The 22,789-nt window shown below is 39.1% G+C and overlaps 1 protein-coding gene across 1 annotated transcript in view; it reads right to left on the reverse strand.

The window, feature by feature from the left end:
• RELN (reelin) overlaps positions 1-22,789 on the reverse strand; it is a gene marked incomplete at its 5' end in the record, with an annotated part of 251,119 nt that overhangs the window by 185,278 nt on the left and 43,052 nt on the right. The window contains one exon of the mRNA XM_066184512.1: positions 11,290-11,425. Coding sequence (XP_066040609.1) covers positions 11,290-11,425 — 136 coding nt within the window. The remainder of the gene's footprint in view (positions 1-11,289; positions 11,426-22,789) is intronic.

Here is a 22,789-nt window from a genome sequence, read left to right on the forward strand (position 1 = left end):
ACCAAGTTTGGAGCAAGTGTTCCCCAGGCACCCGAAATGGTGCTGGAAAACATGAAGAAGAGACACATGGGATGACTGCTACCTGCCAAACTCCTCCTGGGGCTGGATGCTGCAGAGGTGGCTAAGTATTTTCATTTGCTATGGTATGAAATATCCATTCTACCTTCCTCCAGACCAGGGAAGTACTGACCATTTAACATCCTTTTCAGACTTGGTTGTGCCTCACTGAAGACATACAGTTACTATAAAATTAGGAAACTGAAGAATCCCTAATGTTAGTTGATATTATTTATCAAGGATGAGCATTGCTTTCACTGTAATGTTTTATAAGAATAAACATTTCTAATAATTGTACAAAATCAAAGAGGAAGATATGGCCCTCTGTTTTAAATATACTTCAAACAGTTTTTGGCATGTTTGGTTTGTTGTTGTTGTTTCGTTTTTAAAGCTCAGTATCTTTTAGAGATGTCATTTTCCCTTCTAATTTTGGCAATTTTCCAAATTTTAAGGAAGTTCCCCAGTACTTCACATGCTGTCACAGCATCTTCAAGCCATCTTTCCAGCTCTTCCATCGTATTTTGTGTAAAGAAAAACTTTTAGCTCATCATTGCAGCAGCTGCTAATGAAGATCTTTAGTCTTTCTTCTAATTGATGAAGAGAGAATGACAAATATTTTAAGTATCCATTAAACTGTGCTAAATCAATGGTGATTTACCCAGAATTTCTATAGGAACATACAGCACATCCACTTTAATATCAAGTGAGTTAATTGTGATCAATGACACTACAGCAGAAGGCAAATGAATTCTTAATTACAAGAAACTTCGCATGTAACAAAAATAGAAGCTAACAAGAAACCTCTTTGCTGCATTTTCCACATTACATCATTAGTAACTACTGTACTGAAAAAATTAAAAGGAAAACATGAACATTTTAAAGACTTCTATAGCTCAATCAATTTTACAAAACATAACAGGATAAGGAAGAAATGGCAAGCTTTTCTATCATTCTTTTTTTATGTACATATATTTTGTAAATTTATTTTAACATGTATTAGATTAATTAAAAAGTTATCATAACAGAATTCAGGGTTATTTTTTCAGCCACTGAATACAAGACTGGGGTCTCTATGAGTGTCCTTGTCTCACTTTTACAACCTCTTTTGTTTGACTTGTAGGTTTTAATGTGCATCATAACACCTCTCATCCAGCAGTAAGAAATTCTCTGGGGAACACTTGCAGAAAATAGGACATTGAGTCCATAATTAAAGTAATCTCTTCCCAGGCAGATGCTTCAGTTGGCTCCGTTATCACATATTACAAAAGGCATCTTGAGGCCTATAAAATGTGTGGCAAATGGCTTTGGAGATGAGAAACAGCAATTTTTCATCTAATTTTGATCCATAGACATGTAAGTACTGTATTGCCACTTTTTGGTACAAAGCCAAATAACTATTGTGGTTGTTGAAATAAGCTTGGCAGTAACCAAAATTAAAGAGTACTCCAGCTTTTATCATCAGTCGGGAAAGCCTTTTTCTAGCCATCTTTGCACTTAGCAAATAAGCATGCCATCTCAAATATGCGAGTTAATGCCTACATCTGGATTTAGAAGAAAGGCTTTATGCAGCTTAACTCACCATACACATTCTCTCTCTATTTGCGTGCTAAAGCCATCGTTCAAATTATGGCCCTGACATCTTCACTGCTTTGCCAAACTGTCTGTGATACTGATTGGGAGTGTTTCTACTGTTTATTTTTTGTATTTTAGGATGTTTAGGACATTGCTCCTTGAATGTATAAGTAGGTTCTGCAAAGTAATTTTTTCATATCAGTTATAATCCTTTGCACAAACACTAATGGTGATAGGAGCTGACTGAATTTGTGGAGCACGTTTTTAGTTCCTGACTGCAGCAATGTCTTCAATGCAGGCAAAATTTGACCTCAGACTACTGAAATACTGAAAAAAAAGACAGAGAAGTATGTTCTTCCATTATTCATTTCTTCAAAATTGTTATTTTAAACTCTTCCCCATTTGGGTGCAAAATCACAGGGATTTCTGGAGAGCTTCTTATTCTTTAAGACTTTAAAAATGCATGTTTCACAGAAAATGGCTCAAGTGAATGTACATTACTACTTGAGCTAAACAGCTTATGCTGATCTAAGAGGGATATTTGGAGGGTTATAAGAGAAAATAGATTTGTTACATTTCTAGTAAGAACTAAAAAGATTCAAGCCACTCCAAAACAATAAAGAAAACAATGCCATCAACCTTAAAACATAATGTTACAGTGCCATTGTACCTGTAAAATATGTAATGAAAACAGCCATTAATCACCAAGAGCCACAAAACAGTATGTGAAATACTTCAATAATATGCTTTTAAATAAAAAGATATTATTTGAATTGTAGCACCTGCTGTACAACAGAGTTCATTCTGTCAGATAATTTGAGGTCCTGGTCATTCTGAATACTCACAACCAATTTTTCCCAGCAGGAGGGCAGCAAAAGCTGATCAAATGCTTTTGTTGTGTGCAAGTTTAGGCGTTCTTTCTTTTTTTTTTAATTTTTGCTAGAACTCACCATGAGGCGATCATTGTTATATAGGGAAAGGGAGAATTTCTTCCTTGCTGAATATTACTGCGTGTCTACATAATATTTTGTAGATCACTCTATAAAATTCTTCCCAACAAACAAGGTGAAAAAAGTAAGTTAATTTGTGAACTGAGTGAGCTGAGAATATGGTCAGAACATGCTTATATGTCCTTGCCTGTGTAGACAAAGCAAAATTTAAAAAAATATTGTGAAGGCATGAATTTTAAAAAATTTTGAAAAGTCTTGCCTGTGCCTTTGATGACAGCATGAAATCATATTGCTCCCTGGATCAAGGACAGTGCTCAGCACCCTGCAGGATCAAGTTCTTCACCAAGTCATTTAGCAATAGGCAAGAAGACAAGGACTTCCCAAAAACAAGACAATGCACTTGACTGCAGCTCATTCATGCACTGGACATATTATCTGCTCAAGAGATGGCATTGAAATGATCAGGCTCTATCAGTCCACCAGGAGACTGATATCAGTCCACCAGGAGACTCTGACTGCAGAGTTTCCAGGGGCTTCCATGCAGACATGGTATTTAGTTGTACAGGCTCATCTGCAGTGCTGAAATTTATCTTCGTAAAACATCTTTACAATTGTCTTCTGCCTTTGCCTGCACTCATGTTTTATGCACTATATGTCTACCTGTAGACAATGGTTCCATATATGTTTAGTGCTCACTCTTTATATAGCTAACATTTCCAAAAGAACTCCCTAAAACTGGCTATTTCATTCAGCATCTTTCTTGTAGGATGTAATTTTGAAAGGTTTACTGTTGATCAATTACTACTAGGCAAAACACATTTCATTCAACTGCTCTGATACAGAGGAAAACCTGTTAGTGGAAACAAAGTGTTGAGTGTGTGTGTAATATGTTCTGTACTCCAGTCATGTTTTCAAAATTAAGCCATTTTGCGAAAGGGGGAAGATAAAGAAATGCTTTGAATGAAACAAAGGTTTATGCTAACTAAAAATACATTCCGAAAAATCACCCTGAGGTCAAATTTCAGAGATATTTTTTATCAAAATTCAAGAGAGAATTTTAAACACAATTACTCATAACTGATTCATGAATTGTGAATTGATGGTCTTGTGCACAAAAATAATGAGAATGTTCTGCAGAAAAAAGGAAGAAAGTAAAATCTAATCTCTGCTTCTAGAATTGCTAAATGAACATTTGTAAGGAGGGAAGTAATTCTCACCATGACCATTTTATTATTTAGATAATACTAGTAGAGAATAACTAAATTTCATTTTATTTCATACAGGAGGTGCCAGAGTCCCGTATGAAGCCACAACAAAACCTTAATGGAGAAGCCAAAGGCTACACTGAGCTTCCTTCTGCTATCATATATTACAAGGATGTGATATAAAAAATCTGCATCACACAAAGAAAAAAGACCATCATAATACTGTATAACATTGCTGTTTCTACTCTGGCATTATACAACATTGACAGAAGTAGCATTTTATGCTTCTTGCTTGTCTTTGGAATTAAGTTCAACTAACACCAATAGAATTTGCATGTGCTTTTACTTTAAATACATGCTCACTTAACCATCTTTTCTGGCTTTGTTGGTTCTGCTTTTCTTATACCTACAACACAGCATGAGGAATTTAAAATCACAAATGGCTAGTTGTCTGCACACTTGGAGAAAAGCTTAAAAATGAGCAGTGCTCTCATTAAAGTGGGCTTTAAGTAGAAATATCAGTAATTGGAGAGAATATTACACAACAGGTTTGATCTATAAGGAAAAAGGAAAAAATTGCAAGATTTTATGAACTTTACACAGCTGCCATTTTTATTCATATCCTTCAGCAGATTTCAACTGTTGAGCAGCCCACTCATTGGAAATCCTTGACACAGACAAATTTACTTACTGTTGAGGATGGTGGGGATGAAAACTTAATTTTCATTACTTGGTACAGGATGCTTATATGTAGGCAGCTGAATCTGTCTGGGTGAGGTTCCAATATAAATATAAAAGTCTACAAGCAAGCTATGTAGCTAGTGATCCATTTTGGTCAGTGGAGATCTAGATCTTAATTCTGCTGCCTAGAAGTATTAAAATAATTTGAAATATCCTAAGGAAGCTAGTAGAGACCTTCTATTCCTGTGGTACCTCTCCCTAGATGTAGATCTGAATGTCAGGCCTTGATGTCTGTGGAACCAGATTGCACACCCACTAACCCTCAGGGGAATTACAGACAGCCCACAGAAACACCTACCTGGAGATAGGCACATATCCTATATCCAGTTGGAACAACTGAAAACCCCTTTTCAGGAGTAGACAATTAAAGGCAAACAGCTTTCATCCTCTCTCATGGTTTTTTTGCTTTGCTCTGAACACTTCTGAGTACTCACCATCACAGTATCCTTTGTGTTACTGTCTTGTGTTAAAGAAGCTCCTGAAAACACCCACAATTTCTCATTAGTCACCTCTGTCTGCTTTACAAAAAATAGACAAAACTAAGACAAAACTAACAAACAAGTTAAATCTAATTCCTCATGGTCAGATGAATCTTTGCTGTTTGGGGTCATAGAGGAGCCGCAACAATTCCATGCACAGTGTTTGCTTTTCACTGGGAATTAACAAACACAGAAGATGAAGGAGGTAATCTGGGCACCACATCAAAATGGGACATGAGAGTAGAGCCAAGACAGGAATCAAAGATTGGCTTGTGATTTTCATAATATTACACATAATGTTGATTGACGGCACAACAATGCCTCTACCCAGGGAAGTGGAAAACCAAGCAAGGGATTAATTTTTCTTCACAGATCCACTAGACTGACACACCAGCAAGGAACAATTACTGATGCTTTTTTCCCCTACAAGGCATAAGTTATAAACAATACTGAAAAATAAAAATTACTGCAACACTGGGCTAATGTTGGAACTACTCTGACAGTAAGCAATGACTGTCTCATCTGGTGCTGCTTATACAATCTCTGACTCAGAGTCCACACCAGTATCACAAAGACTGCTATGAAATATCCTGCTTCACCCTTTTGTTGCAGTAAAGAGTAGGAAGAGAAATGTAGCACTTATTGAAGCAGGGATCTTCTTCTTTACAAAACCCCGAAGTCAAGGCTATCTGTACATTAAGGTTTCCATATGTGATATGGGACACTCCTCAACTGAATGCAGAGATTTCAAATCATGTAAGAAACTAGAATCCTGTGAACAACAATGTATTAAACAATGTATTACAGTGTATAATTCTGTGTCATCATAAGGATTTGAGGGAGAAGGATGTACATGACCATATAATTGAGTGTTGATTATACATAAATGTGAGGGACTTAAGGGACCTCACTTCTGATAGATGCTGCTTCCTGTTCACTTTTATGTTATTATTTGTGTGTATTATCATTGCATACAAACATAATCGTGTACTTAATCTTGAAGATTATCCTTTGTACTTCTTTCAAACAATTGAAAAAACCACAGTAAACAGTATCTTAAATGGCAGTTTAGCTGAGTGGTTTACCAGTGGAATGTGGTTACTTCAGACAATATGGACCTTTCCCACCCTGGCTAGAGGACTAATATAGTAAAGCATGTAATCTTCTTGGATGTTTATTCAATATTTCCATAATGATTATCATAGGTTTTCTATAAATGCTTTAAATAGGTAACAAAGTTTCTCAATCACAGACTTTATGGTCTGTAGTGTTTGTACAGCGGGGTATTTTGAGTTCATCCATTAACACCATTGGCAGTTCCTGAAACAGGATTAAACACATGGGCATGAAAAGACCAGTTCTGGAACAGGGTGCTTCAATCTTCCCAGAAAGGAGCTGTAACTTAAGGTGATTATGGGAAGAGGCACATTCTCAGTGAAAAACACTGAGATTTTCAATTTCTTGAAAATTTCTTCTAACAGTTCAGCTGTCTGCCTCAGCATTCAGTCCCAGGCTTTTTCCAGGAGCTGTGCTGAGAGTCAGTTTCTCCTGCCTCAAGAGAAGCGATATGCCAGTGCCCTGCCTCAGCCACCACTTCTCTCTTCCCTCTCTTCATACAGAGACACCATCACAGCTATTCCCATTCTTACTGAGCCATTAGCACCATAAGCTGTGCTAACTAAGTGTCACATAATATGTGATTTGGCATTTTAGTACTTACTAGCTTATTAGACTCTACCTACAGACTCAGGCAGATAGCTTTACAGAAGTCCAGTCTTCTGTTAATAGAAGCTAGAGTGAATACTTAGACACAATCATAATTACTGAACACCTGCTCGGTGACTAACACAAGTGGTTACATAAGAAAAATACTTATTTTTCTAGGTACATTCTACAGCCTACGATTCTATTTAATACAATAGCTGGAACTTCTGCAATAAACCGTGCTGGTGATCCAAACACAATATGCTTTTGCTACTTAGGTCAGCTTTATCACTATTGCAAACTAGTAAGTTAAGCCATCTATAAAACAACAGGCTTAAGAACCGAAGACACGGCCCAGCATGCCACCCCGCTTAACAGCCATTATTATCCCTGCTGTCAGGCTGAGCTTTAACTAGGTTAGTGTGAGCTTAGAGCAGAAATAACAAACCATGAAACCTAGCTGAAGGACTGTGAGGATAATATTTTACAAATTTGCACACAATCAGAGAAATTGCTTGTTAGTGTAGAGGAGGACCTACATTTTGTGGTGGTAAAGAGAATTTACAGATCCTGGCAATTTGCTTGGGAGACCCTGCGCTTAATACCTGTTTAACATAGTCCTAGGTTATTGCTAACAAAACTATTCCGTAATAAATGATGCATTTTAGCTTTTATTTCCTCAACTTGGCTGGAAACATCTATGGTGAAAACACGAAGGATCACACTAAGGTGCAGTATAGGAACACCAGCGGCATTCAGTGTTTCTCTTAGAAGTGTATTTCATCTAAAGGTACTTTTAATATTTATTTAGTAGCCATAAAATGGTACTTTGAAGAAAAAAAACCCAACAAAGTGAAAATAAATTTGCACACAACTAGTATAAAAAAATGGCCATTTCCTCATTTTGCACAGGAAAAGGTTGGCTCCAGCCACCTCTCCCCATGGAGCACAGGGCTCTACACCATCCCTTTTTCTGGTGAAATTGGGGAGAAGGCTTGTTGAGTGAAACATTGAGCCAAGGAAAGATGCAAAACATCAGGTAACATTACATTTAGATCCAGGAGTGGCACAGCACTGTGTGCAATGGAAATAACTGGACTACATCAAATTGCAGAGATTAGGAATATTTCAGTGGGGTTGGAAAGAAACTGTGTGCTGTGCTAGCAAGCTGGTGTGAATCCCAATTTCCTGTGCCCCTGCATCGCACATACACAGAAATAAGCCCCTCTGCCTTGCAGAACTGTGCCCCACATCCCTCCCCACAGAATTCCTTCTTTCAGCACAGCAATAATTGTGTGTCCCTCACGGGCTGCCTCAGTAACCCGAGTGTGGCCAGGAGCCATCCTCATCCATCATGACTGGGAAATGCAAGGTGGACTGGGAACTGGGAACTGACACGTTTAGGGCAGGAGTATTTCTGGCAGTTTATAAACAAATCACATTGTAGCAGGGAGAATTGTTGCTGGGAATATCTAAATTTACAGGTATAAATGGTCTGCTTGGCTACTGATTTTTATGAAACTTAGTATCTTAATATCTCAACACCTTTGTGATGTTTGGTTACCAATAGATACAAGAGCTACAAGGAAGAACAGGCTGAAAGCTTTACTGCACAAATCTCGTGTCTTAGGGCATCTGTCTTTTTCAGGACTGAGCTCTAGAAGAGCACACCAAAAAGCACAGATGAAGTGAAAGGGAATTTTGCCCATGATGTCCACAGGCTTGTGACTTTGTGTCACATCCACAGAATTCCACTGCTTCAGTGGAAGCCAGAACAGGTCACTAGTGTGTGCAGTTAATAAAAGCCATCTGTGCATCTATAGTAGAAGCTATCTGGCCTGTGAGAGATTTGCCTGGTGACCTCTGTCCAGTTCCTCCTGAGAATTGTCCAGGGAGAGATGTCAACACTCAAAAGTCGCACATCAAAGCTCATCCTAATTAATAACCCTATTATCCATCCCCAGAGAGGTCAAAGCATAATGAGTTGATCTGAATCACGAACATATTGGCAGCAAACAGTATAGGAATCTCTTATCTGTACTGAACTGTTGTCAGAGTCTATAAATTTTGTCAGATTCTACATATCTTTTGTAAATACTTTCAACTGATACTAAGTTAAACAAAAATTAATTGAATTTATATATTAAATGTAATCTATATTAAATTTAAAGCATTAAAAAATTGTTTATTATTTGCTATAAAGGCACAAAGGGAGATAAACAAGATTGAGTCCTCTGGAACTCTTGTATTCAGGGAACTGGGTAAGGTAGGCAGACTAACACTTCACCACAAAAATAGCTTTGTTTACTGCAACTTGTGTTTAGTAAGCAGGAGAAGCACCAGCTGAGGCAAGAACGTGTGGGCAGCTGAAGAAAAATTGAGGAGGAGGATTAGAGGTAAAACATATTTCTCCTCTTTACATTTCCTTGAACTGATGATCACGTTTACCCAGTATCCCTGCAGACAAGTGTGATGCTGGAGTAAACAGCAACGTCACAGAAACTGAGCCTTTCCACTCTGGTCTGAATTTGTTCTGTGGGAAAGCAAACTGATATAACTGCATCATTTTGCTCATCCTCAAAGACAAAACAGGATCACCTATGGAGCATCCTTGTACCTCATGTGAGACATTCTGAAAAGTCACCAAGACTGACTCAGGGGCCCTGGGAGCAGCTGTGCTGCTGGGCTCCCCACTGCAGGATCAGACCTCTCAGCCCTGCCAGATAAAGGTCTACATCCACGCTGCATATTACCTAGTTGACAATAAATTCAGATTTCTGCTATGCATGGCTAAGGACTTCACTAACATAGTGCAAACATCACCCTTGTTCAAGAGGTGCTAATGCCAAAGAGGTGGATTATGACTTAAACAGGAAATTACAGGTTTGATTTCCAAAACTGTTCAGTGCTGGTCAAACTCAGTTTCCACTGAAGCTAATGCTGAAGCTTCCATGGATTTCAAGATAGACAAGCACTCATTGCCTTAGAAAATATCCTTTTAATTTCACTTAAATGAGAATCAGCATAGTAGTATCTGTATTTCTGCAGAGTTATTTGTCAGCACTTCTTCAACAATGGCAAACATGAACAAAGAACCCAATACAAAACCATGGAAAAAATCACCCACAGGAAAATGAATGACTGGTTAGAAATTGACCTCAGAACTCACAATGGAGGGTGGCATCTCATAACAAATACATTTGCAGTATTTTAGGACCAAAAATTCAACAATTATTTCTTGAATACCAGGAAAACCAAAAAATTCAAAAAGAAAGGGAGTAAGCAAGAGTACACAAAGAAGATGTACAGGCAGCTCAAACAAATTTTAGCAGCTTCAACTTTATCAACAAGGAAATTATTTTTAGAAAGGAATTAAAGGTTGTATAAACCCCCATAGTTGACATATTTCCTCAAGGTATATACAACTGTTGTATATACAAAAAAACCACTGTCACAATTTAGTTACCAATCATCAAAACTATTCTTTCCCAATTTACTGTTAGATGTTTAGAAGCAGAGAGAGCTAGAAATAAAAAATGTCTTGACAGTGCCATCACAGCTAATAAATAATCCCTCCTGACAGTATAGGCAAAAAAAAAAAGCATTATGTGGATAAGGGGAAATAACAAGGTCACAGGTAAATCAATCAGCAGGTACTGTGCTCACCATCAGCAACTTATATTCTCAAAGAAGTTAGTCACTCATTTTTATTTTTTACAATATTCAAACAACTGGATTATGTGGGACACTTGCCTGCTGCTTCCCAGTAGGGATTGAAAAGGAATAATACTCAGAAAGTTTGTTCTGTCAACAGGACAGTCACAGAAACACAGAAACATGTCTCTGAAGTGTTGCAATTATTCACTTATTGAAACTGGGAGCCGCCTGCCTTTTTTTTCTTTGAAAATGTCAAACTTGAAACATTTTCTACTTTTGACTGCATTCTTGGTGTATTTTCTCTCTCAAATCTGGCCTATAAAATTCTGGGACAAATAATTATAGATTCCTTGAAGGTAACAGATAGTAATATATGTGCTAATAATTCAAGTTAAGCTATTTAGTTGGAACTTTATTTGGTACTAAATCATCAAATGATAACTTATGTCTTTAAAACAAATTACGGAAAAAACCCTCTTGATAATTCTTGGTTCATCAGAAGTTCAGAGTGTTTAAAATTAGGAACAGTAGATACTTGAGTATAGCTACTCTCAAACACTTGCATTTTATATTGATGCTTACAATATGAATAATATATTTGTGCGATGTTCCAACTCAAATGCAATAGCTACAAGACTGTGTCAGTGCAAATGGGCTATATACTTAAAGGATTAATGATATAATTAATTACTAAGAAGAATCCATTTCTTTTAAAGGCTAGATTTCCTACATGCTTTGAAAATAAGAAGCCCCAATATCCACAGAAGCTCTTCAGACAGGAAGAACTCAGTATTTTTACTTCAAAGTGCAGTCTACACCTGGCAGTGTACTCTGACTGACTTTTCTGCAGGCAGCGTGAGCAGGTTAGATCGTTTCATTGTCCCCAGAGTGATTATCTGCTCCCAGTTTCACATCTATACGTACATGAAGTTGACACAGCCCGTCCCTGCAGGTGGAGCAATCCAAACAAAACTGAGGTTTGTGGTTGGGAGATGGCTCACATGGGACGCAACCACGCTGCACATGAACTGGTTTCCAAACTGGTGGTCAGACATAATTCCTAGGAGAAAGACACAGAGGAAGGAAACAGTGACATGTGTTAATGGCTCATTGCGAGGTGCTAACAGACCGAGAAATGCATCTGCCATGTGTTTCATCATGGCAACACAGAATGAAAAAACCCCAGGGGTATGCCATCAATTAATTAGAATTAATGCCAATGAAAATACTGGAGCTGGCCTTTGCCTGAGTCAAGGCTGACTGCATTTACTGCAAGGCTCTGTGTATTTACTGCTAATAGTCTTCATAAGACTAATACCAGAGGAATTATTTGCATTTTTGAAGGAGGAGCTGGATCACAGCTACTGTAAATCAGTTATTCCATTACCTCATTTACACCCATTACAGATCTAAAAGAAAATAACACCTGAAGAAAAAAAAAAAAAGTTCTCTTTTAATAAGAAAAATGAAGCTCTTAGAGAAAGGTATTATCTCTTAGTAGACATCTATTTGGAAAAAACAGATAAACTGGATTCATGAACTCCTCTGATCTGAAACAAAAGCAGCAACCTTCCAGTTTTACCAGTACCCATTCCTTTGATTTTCTTTATTTCTTTTTCATACATGCCTCTAATACATGAATGAATTTAAATGTCATCTATTAATCCCTCCCTCTGGAATTCACTGCAGTTCAACATAGACAAAAGAACTGTATTTTCAACATAAAACAATGTCTGACAGCAATCTTTCTCCCCTTGGAGCCCTCTTGTAGTCTCCTACAAAGTTGTGCAAACTTGGTTGTTTGTTTGACACCCTTTGGCCTAAAGGAAGGCAATCTTACCAGAATGGATCACTACACCTTTAGGCCTAGTGCATGAAAGAGTAAATGATGAAACTCTTCTTTTAAATGCAATTATCAGAAGAGAATGCCTTGTTCCAAGTCACTTCAAATACTGAACCTTCATTTCAGAAAAGAGTGACATGGGCTGAAACATTGCTAATAGGATCAAAAGGAGAAGGCAATGGGAACAGGCACCACTGTGCTCAAAAAGGTCACTGTCAGCTATTTGGTGATTGCACCTTGAAGTTTAGAGTGGCTGGTATTTCGCAGATTTGCTTGTTGCAATTCAAACAACAACAGAGAAATAAAACCCATCTCTGACTCTCAGAATCCTTTATTACTGGGTTTTTGGTAGTTCTCCTGTAATGTGAATGCAGCAATTTCTCATAAGCCCCCACAGATCCAGAGTTTGGAAGGAAGTTTGCAAGTGAGAGGGTTACATCAAGGAGGGGGATAAATCCTTCCCAATGCAAACACACTGCTCCACCTCGTGTCCCCAAGGACTGGATGCCAGCAGCACCTTGCATGGAGTGGGGGCTGTCTCGCAAGCAAACCATTTCACATTTTATAGACAAAAAGCAATGTCTGAAATCCCGGTCTGGTACTGGTGAAGATGACAGACTATAGCTCAAGGTTATGGATGTTATTTATCCTCAGGGCTATGAAATTCTAAACCAGCTTCAGTTTTTTGGGGGGAGAAATGAGCCACAGTGAATTTAAGTGATCCATCCCAGGAGTGACAGGAGGCAGCAGGTGATGGTAGTGATGCTTGCATCTTTTACAAACGACCACAACCTCCTCATTCAGAGTTTTTCAGTTAGTTCCCCACTGAGAATCCACATGAGATTTTCTGTCATTTTCACAGTCACAGCTCAAATCCCCAAATGATGCTGAAGCTCATCATGTCAGGATAGTTACAGAGAAGGCTCAGGCTCCCTTGAATGGAGCCTCTTTTCAGGAGACCAGCAGTAGGGAAATCCAGAGAGATGGTATTTTACTGACTCTTTATTGCAAGAGACTAGATACAGATGAGGTTTGGCCACTTCTTGCCATGCTATATTGCTTTATTTGCCTCTCTTGACTAACTGAGAGGGGTGGCACTAACATCCTTAAGGAATCCCACTTGACTGGTGCCCAGGCTCACTGCCCTGCTCCTCACTGCAGCAGCGCTCTGCTGAGGCAGGTGTGTCCAAAAACCTGCCCAGACAGGTCTCTCACAGAGCAAATGCTATTTAGGCAACTGGTTTGCTTTGCCCAGAGTGTCAGGTGGTAACTCTGATCCTTTCCCAAAGCCTGTCCCTCTCTCTGAAGTCTTTGCTAAAGCCAGTGACTCCAGTGCTGTGGGCTGGGATCTTGGGGCTGCTGCAGAGCTACAGCTCTTATCTGTCATCGTCCCTGGCTGTGCAATGGGAAACAGCCAGCCTCACACTATCAGGGTAATTAAATAACTGATGCTGTCAGGGGGAAAGCAGGAACAGCCCTTCAGTTTGAAGAAATCCTCCTTTCTTCAGAGCCAGCCAAATACCAGGGAGGACAAAGGCTGCCCTAACACATCCCCCAGTCAGGGGACAGGCAGAGCAGCTTGGGAAATGTGACTGCCTCCCCCTTTGGCAGCAACTTGTTAGTTAATGAATTCCCTAGGTTTCAGGCAGTATACTGCAAAAATGCGTCTAATACATCAAACATATACAACATCTGTGAAGATTTTATTTTTCCTTTGATTTACAGTTTAAAAAAAGAACAATTTTGCAGTTACTAGAATAAATTCTAAGCAAGGAAAAGAACCAAGAAATTCAATTTTTTTTCAGAAAAAAAATCAATGAATAGTACAGCAATCATTCCAAATCCCAAATTTATAATTTTATCACCATGTTTTCTTTATATTTTATTAATAATTGATTGTTATATTTTTTACAATTAAAACAACCCTCCTCATCTGCTGGACCTTTACTGAGTACATCAACTCCATTTAGGAGTTCAGAGCCTTCAGAACATTTAACAATTAAATACTGAAACTTCAGTGAGTGACAGCAATATTAAAAAAAACCTTTTGATGCTTAAATTCCAAGGTTTCCTATTGAAAAGGTGAACATATAAAATAATAAAAATGCAAAAAAACAATGGAAAATTCAATTGATACTAAGAACTTGCTGAACTAACGACAGAGAATGTCATTTCACCCTTTCGCTTCAAGTCTTTTTGCAGTCCCTTGTTACGGAAGGCAAGTCCTCCCTTCTCCTCCAGCCCCTCTCCAAACTGGTAAGTTGCTTCTCAGACTGTGTGTGTGCCCCATAGAAAATCAAAGGACAAAAGTGAAACAACATTCTGCTACAAAAAATCTAAATGACTGTGAGACATGCCTGATTATACAGCAGCTCTAAGAACAAAACTGGATCCTGTATGCGCCTTTGACAGCTTCAGAGTGGCTCAGGTAAATATTGTGTACAGGAATCTCCCTCACACCCTGGTGACCAGTGCAACCACGTACATTCAAGTCTAGTGTTTACAAAACTAATAATCTTTAGGGTAAATTTTAGGATCTTCCTGTAAAAACTCTATTAAAAAATCAGGTGTTTCCATGTGACTTAATGAATACTGAAATGTTGAAAGTTTTGTGAGAGGTACCCATTCACAGCTCTAAAACATGCTGCATGAAAGAAGCTGTGAATGTCTCTCTGAACTCCTTTTGCCTTGGTTTTTACAGCGTGCATTCATCATAATGACACGTTTCAGACATCTGCACTTTCTAGATTCCCCATCCCCTAAAATTTCTGAGGCTTTAGGAGTCTCAGTATAATCAGTATAACCATTATAACCATTCAAATCCCAGACATGCTTTGTACCTGCCAACAGCACTGCTAGGAGAGGAACTAAACATTCTCAGTCCCTCTCAAGAGGGAACTCCACAGCTGTTTTTATTGTGTAAACTTTAAAAAAAATGTGCTTAGCTCTATCCAATACACTATCTATAGTCACTGGATCAAAGAACTTCTGTGCGAAGAGGTAGATTTCAAGGAATAAAATTAATACAAGAAATGCAGGGATAGAGAAAAATATTGGAAAGAAAAGCTTAGGTAAAATCAGATGACAAATACATAACTTCAATCTTTAAATGTTTAAAATTATTTTATTGATAATAAGAACCTCTAGTAGGGCTGTAACAGCTAATGCAGGGAAATATTTTGCTTCTTTTATCAGATGGCATGCACAAAGGTGAGTGAGATGTGAAAATGATGGCCCACTAATGCCCAAATTCAGGTGTTGATCCTGAACTCATTTTTACTTTCAGCTTTTGGTGTAGCTTCTTCAAAAGGGAGAACTATTGATTATAGCAGCCATTCTCCCATCTGGGGCCCTGGAAGACAAAAGTTGATCTTTTCTACTGATAGACCGTGGGAAGCATCTAATTGTACAGATATATGCAGGAAAGAGTCACATCATTCTCTGCTTTGTAAGTCTGAGAAACATGGATCTGCAATAGGTCTGACCTTCACCCTATGTTAGGTAACTATGTAATGTTCTGTACTACAACATGATACATCCTCCTTAGAAAACAGTTTTCGAACCCAAAACTTCATACAAGGAGTTCATCTGCATGTCAGGGTCCTTGGTAAACCCTTCATTAAAGCTAAGGCTCAACAGAATTTCCAGTGATGAACCAGATGGCAGGTAGCATACCATCTCCTGTTAATTACATTAATTGAGTGTGATATTAAAGGAGAGAGTGAATGTTAATTTCAGGTGTAAAATGAATGACCACATTTTGGCTTTGCTGCTTCTACACTGATTATCTGCCACATGCTTCCATTTTCAAAGATATGGGTGACAACAAAATGCCAAACATAAAATATTGATGAAATTGCAAGAATAAAAAGCTCTAAGTAACAAAATAACTCGGGCATCTTTGAGAAAGCAGTAATTCTTGATTAGGAGATAATAAATTGGAATCAGAAACAGACTTTTTCAAATTAGATTTTGCATTATGTAAAAATAAAATACTTAGTCCTAAGAAGCATATTTTCACTTGGAAAACAGAGCTGGAGGCCTACATTCTCCACTCTGGCTCTAGCATCTCAAAGGGTGGTCCATAAATCCACTAGGCAAGCACAGTTCTGTCTGGTGTTACAAAGCAGGGACTGATGCAAAAGTGACTGTGCCTGGATACACCTCCTGTGCTGAATCCCATGCTGAAGTGGCCAAACTAGGACTTAATACTTGTTTTCCCCATGCAGCACCAGGGACTTGTTCTGATGGGAAAAGTAGGATGATTAATTTTTTTTTTTTTCAAAATGGAAAGATGGTGGTAGCCATTTTTTAAATTATTATCAATTAATCACTTTGGCAGGGAGCTTACACCCACAGTCTCTACTTTCCAGAAGCACATCCTCTCTATGAAACTGAAGATCAGTTATAGAGAGAGGTGCCCCCACTCTCCTGTCACATGGAAGGCCACAACACTCGGATAGATGCAGGAGTGCTGGGACAAGTGACAACTTTGTGGCTACTGACGAGGCTACTGGGTCCTCAGCAAAATCCCTGTAGAACAGGTCTCCAGGACTGCTGCAGAACCAAGGTCCTCCTGCAAGTTCAGGGGAACCCATGTGCCTCTCCACATTATCTGAGGTGTAGCAGAGGCTGCAGCACAGCTGGACTGGTGGCTGGCAGGACCTGAACTCACAGAAAGCCAAGTGGAGACCTTAAGGTCCACATATTAGGATAAAATCTGAATGTCTATAGACATAAAGTGCTATGTACAGCTGCTATTTCAGACCACATTTACAGAGGTAGGAACCTCCCTTTGTCCTGTGTATCTTCAGATGTTTCAAGAACCTTTTTGAGCCTTACCTGTAAACATGTGTAAAAATGAAATATACATTTTCACTGAAGGCTACAGAGAGTGAAATAATGGCATAGTTTAAGTTATTGGAAGAATATTTGGGCAACATCCTTAAACACTTATAAACCCCTTTTAGGACCCTGCAATGTAAGTCTGAAAATTTTAGAACTAGTGACGGGATGAAAATCAAATTGCTTCATGTTTTTGGTAGGCTTTGTGTATTTTTTTTTTTAAATCCCAAATGTGTTTAAGGAAAACATCAATAATCCATGTTAAAAGGGACTATTGGGAGTAAAGAAATATCTGGAGCTGGTAACTATAATTTCTAAAGCACAAACACAAATGTACAATTATGAGTTCATGCAGTTTCTAAATTATAGATGTAAGTTCCTTTCAGCTGGAGTAAAGGTGCAGAATACGGCCCTAAGTGAACTGCACCCACCCAGCTGAAATTCACTGTTGCCAATTGATTTGGGGGGAGTGACTTTGTTCTGCTTCACAGGAAAAAACACATCTCATTTGACAGAGTGTAACAGGCTGCTAAAGCACTTGGTAGCCCTTGTGATCAATTAAGGGTCAGGATGGTTTGATAAATTATTAAACAGTATGAAGAAAGAAAAGACCAGCAACCGACAGATACATTCTTCCACCCAGCAATATGTTACCTTTATCTTCCTTGAAGTAAGGTGTTTGTTTCATTATTATTATTATGATTATTTCTACTGCTTCACTATTAAATAATAAATCCTTCTACTATCTGCAATGCTGGGGGGAAAACACCATCCAAATGTTAATCAGAACACTAGGAAAGGAACAGATACGTGTGTAACAGCCTAATAAAGTCTGTCACTAAAATCCATAAGTCCTTCTGTGGTCAGGAGACAGCCAGAGCCTGACCACAGCAACCTGATTCTTCAGAGGGTACCACTGTGGTGAAGTGACTCACACTTGAGATAAGAAGCATGGGTTTTATAACCTTCTTGCCCATATGTGAAATTGAAGTGCATTTTCTTTATAGTTCTGAAAACAAGAATTTATTGTAAGTTCACATTTAGTTCGAATTACATTCACAAATGGGGATTCAGGGATGAAACAGTTCAGTTTAGGGCTTTTAGGTGCTTATAAGAGAAGCTCTTTATCTCCACATTTGTGAATATTTACTGAACCAAGCCCTTCACTAGAAACACAGGTTTGCAGGAATGAACTACTGATAAACAGATTTTTTTAAAATTTGCTCTGAAAGAGAGGATTTATTTTTGCTTAATCTCCCTCTTAATGTTCTTCTTTAAAGGGATTGTTAATAAAAACTTTTGGGCAGCCTTTTGTTAGAACCCACTTAGGGTTATAATTTCATCTCAGGGATTTATAAGTACCGGTCTCATTAAACCTAATAGGAGCTACACATATGAAAATTGTAGAGCATGGGGAAGAGAATATCCTCTTTCTATAGCATAATTCCCAGCACACTGAATGAGTCCCTTGTGTAATGTGTGATATGGTTCCACGAGTCAGGGGAATGGGGTGGTGAGACCCCGGTCTGCAGTGTGTTGGTGGTTTCAGGCCATTGTCAGAAGGGATGAGAAGACAATTTACTGCTGAAATCTAAGTGCTCCATAAAGTGCAACACGGCACTAAGTGCTCCAAGGCAAGTAGATTTAGTAATAGTAAACAGGGACCAGAAGTAATATAAATAGAAAATGCTAACAAGTTACTGTGTTGCTGAAATGTAGAAGAAGAAAAAAATCTATTTCCAAAGGCTTGAGCCAAAATCTATTTTAAATGTTTTCTTAATAGTCCCAGAATGTTTTATAATAGCAACTTATATATATTTCTTTATAGACCTGTTAGGCCAATACCTTCATTCTGTGCTTTTCACAGTTACTATTTTAGCACCGAATTCCAGTTAATTCCTCTGAAGGAAAGCAACTGCCCCTGGTTTGCATCCATTTTTTTTTAATTGTTACTGTATTTGATTGGTGCCTCATCCATATAAGCAGCTTTCATACAACTTCAAAAAAATATTGTATTGCTCTGAATCTTTCCACTTTGCAAATGTAAATCCTTGTCTCATGAGCCAAACATCAGACTCTGCTTGAGAGGGCTTATACCAGTGACAAATGTGACAAAGGGACACCTTGTTTTCACACCAGACATCTGCTCCCACCAGACACGCTGTCAGAGCCAGCAGTAACCACATCCTTCTCCTTACAGCAGCGACAATTCACCAAAGCAGCACTGGAGCCCCTGGAATTGCCCTGAATTTGTTTTAGTAGGGGTGAAACTGTGAACCAACAGTCACAACTGACAACACCACCCTGACCCTCACTTAAACAGAGCCATGAACCAACCAAACCTCCCCGCTGACCAAGCAAGGAACAGCAAATGAAACACTGCTGTGCAATAACGAGAAAATCACTACAGGGCTCAGTAAAAATGTAACTGCCCAATACTCGTCCATAAACTCATGCATCATGACTGAATCTATAAAGCATCTATACAACACCAAATTTGTTGGGATTTTGTTTTTTGTTTTTTGTTTTTTAATAAACCAGTCTTCATCCCAGTCTCAGCTGAGCTGGTCTGAGTGGTTTGCAGTGACAACATCCCTTCTTGTCTATATGGTTGCTGGTAACGCCTCCTGGCATCCTGTTTGCTCTGCTATAGCCTAGCTTGACTTATTAGAACAATGACTTTACCTACAAAAGCCTAAGTCTCTCTTTAATTTATTTTAAATGAACTTAATGTTTTCTGGCAGCAGTCTGCCTTGTAACGCATTTCCTCTATTTTGATCCTCCGCCCGCAGCCACGTTTTGCATTTGCTGTCACTGCCTCAGTCACTGCAGGACCCACTCAGCACCTCCTATCCTGGCTGCACTTGCACTGTCCCTAATTACTCCTTATATCTCTGTTATCAACATTACTGGTGAACTCTGATGCTTTAAAATTGAGAGTTTCCTCCAAGGCAAATTAAGTCAGTCAAACCAATCAATAACAATAACTACATAATGAAACCAGAGGGACTTCCATATAAATCTTTCCAGATGGAGTATTTATCATTTGCAGACATCTCTTCCTGTTTTGGAGTGAGGTTGTTATGGAAGTTATCCTGTTTTATCCCCCAATTCCTTATCTCAGATGATCTGAAAGTGAACTTGAAACCATGTTGTGTTGCCTGGGTTAGCTGGGATAGAGTTAGTTTTCTTCCTAGTGCTGTGTTTGGGATTTAGTATGAGAATAATGTTGATAACACACTGATGGTTTAGTTGCTGCTCAGCAGTGCTGACCCCTAAGCCAAGGAGTTTTCAGTGTCTCGCGCTCTGCCATGGAGCAGGTGCACAAGAAACCAGGAGGAGCATGGCCAGAACAGCTGACCCAAAGTGGACAAAGGGATATTCCATACCACAGGATGTCATGCCCGGTCTGTAAACTGGGGGAGCTGGCCAGAATTTCTGCTCAGGGATGGGAGGGGCATTGGTCAGCGGGTGGTGAGCAATTGCATTGGGCACTATTTGCTTTTTTTCCCCTTTGGATTTTATTCCTCTCTCCCTTTTTCATTATTATGATACTTTACTTTATTTCAATTATTAAACTGTTCTGATCTCAACTCGTGAGTTTTACCTTTTACTGATTCTCTTCCCCATCCCATGGAGTGGGGAGGGAGTTGAAAAGTGAGCAAGTGGCTCACTGTAGTTGGAGTCTGGGGTAAAACTACAACGTGTACAGAAACCATGGTTTGTCCCTCATCAGCATCAACTGCAGCATCTCCACAGAGCTGGAGACAAGAGGTACTTTTCCATTCAGAGGAGCAGTCCTAGAGGTGCTCCAGGTCTCATGATCCCCTTTCCCACAGCTGGGCTTACAGCAGCCTCAGCAATACCTACATCAGGGTGACCTATGTAAGGTCCCCTACAGCCCGAGGTGCCCTTGCTGGGACACTGAAATGACCTGTGGCACAGCCAGTCCCACAGTCTCTGCGAGACTTTTGGGACAGCTGGGTCTGACAAAAGCCTATCTGCTCTGGAAAGATGGCACTCAGGCAGGAGAGATGCATCTGGGAGAGAAAAAACAGCTGAGGTAATGACACTGTAGTTTTTTCTTCATACATTTTTATGTGGCCAACTGCTAACACATGTGCCATTTGTAGTCACAGCATCCATAACACTGTGAACAAGAGCCAAGATGTTTGCCTTTTTTTCAGCACCGACACCAGTGACACAGTACTGCTGGTTTGCTACAAATTCCTCAGAATTCATAAATATAAAAACTAGAACCGGAAAGTTGCATGATGGGCACCATGGCCATTCTCAGCCTCTGCAAAGGGGTGAAGAGAGCAGAGGAATCACTGACCAAGTTGGTGGGAGAGGTAAGGGAGAAGTGGGGCTGGAAAAGTGGAATTATGGATTGAATGGAGGCCTTTCAATTAAAATTGTCAATCTCCAGGAGTTATTTTTTTGAAAATATGCTGAAATTCAATGCTGCTGGCTGAAATCCACCAGTATCTCTGGTGATCCACCAGATCAAACTAGTGGTGGAAGGAAGCACAGTCCTGTACACCACCTGTATGCTCCATGGATATTCTAATGTCTTAGGAAAAAAACCTGGCAGATTTTCCTCCTCTGAGACCACGAATCTATTACATTGGTAGCTTTTATAGCATTGATAGCTTTTAGAAGGCATTAGGTCTGGGCTAAAGCATTCCTGTGAGAGTGAGTGTGTGCTCTATGTGCTGTGTAGCAGCAGCAGGATGTGGGAGCCCAGAGGGACAGCCAACCTGGCTGAGACCTCATCCCTCATCCCTCACCAGCACCCAACTGACCCCCAACAGGGTGATCTTAGTCAGTCTCACCTCACTGTCACCAGAGAAATGCACAGGGGGAATAGAGGCAGGAGTTTTGATATTCAGGTGTTCAGTAAAACTGGAGTGTGAAAAACAAACTATTTCCCTGATACACACTACTCATGCTCTCTTTCATCACCAAAACAGAAATTTCAACTGTGATTTGCAGACTACTGTGGTATTTTTGGAAAAAAAAAAAAAATTCTACAAACACATAAAAAGTTGCTTTAATTCTCTATGCATCTTTAACATCTCTTTTTACAATTTACAGGAACAAACAGCAAGTATGACAGTTGTTCCCTTTCTCTTGTAAAATGCGCAGTAATTTAATTTGCCTCCTGGTTTATCTTAACTAGTACAATGATCCAATTCTTTGCAGTTCCATAATGCCTCTCCCCCACTGGTCAGCAATGGATCACAATGCTGAGAGTATTACAAAGGGAAGGACAGCATAGTCAGCAGGCTAAATTTCTGCCTCCTGAAGGCAGAATGGCACCCGTAAGAAGAAAATTCCTTCAAAAAGGCATTGCAAGCTAACAAACAAGGACAGCATCAAAAATTTTCAGTAAACAAAACCTAAATATAAAGTTTTACACACCAAAAGAAGCAAAAATAACCACAGCCAGCAAGCTCAGAAGGAGAGTAAATTATTTTACTAATTCATTCCCACATTACTCCTTTTACTCAAGTGACAAAAAAAATCGCCCCTGAAAAAAAAATCTGATGCATTGCCCCCTGCCATATGGTATATATTAAGACATACATATCATAGACAGAAAATTGTAACACTGCGGTTTTGTTTCTCTCTGACAACACAGACAGCCAGTCAAGAGTCACAAGAATGCAAAGAAAGAAATCCTGCATTTCATTCCTTTGCCTGGAATTTACTTCTAGACAAAATATCATCATT

Source organism: Chamaea fasciata, unplaced genomic scaffold (assembly GCF_029207755.1).
Source record: "Chamaea fasciata isolate MVZ Bird 193981 ecotype frontalis unplaced genomic scaffold, bChaFas1.0.hap1 SCAF_5, whole genome shotgun sequence".
NCBI classification, from domain to species: Eukaryota; Metazoa; Chordata; class Aves; order Passeriformes; family Sylviidae; genus Chamaea; species Chamaea fasciata.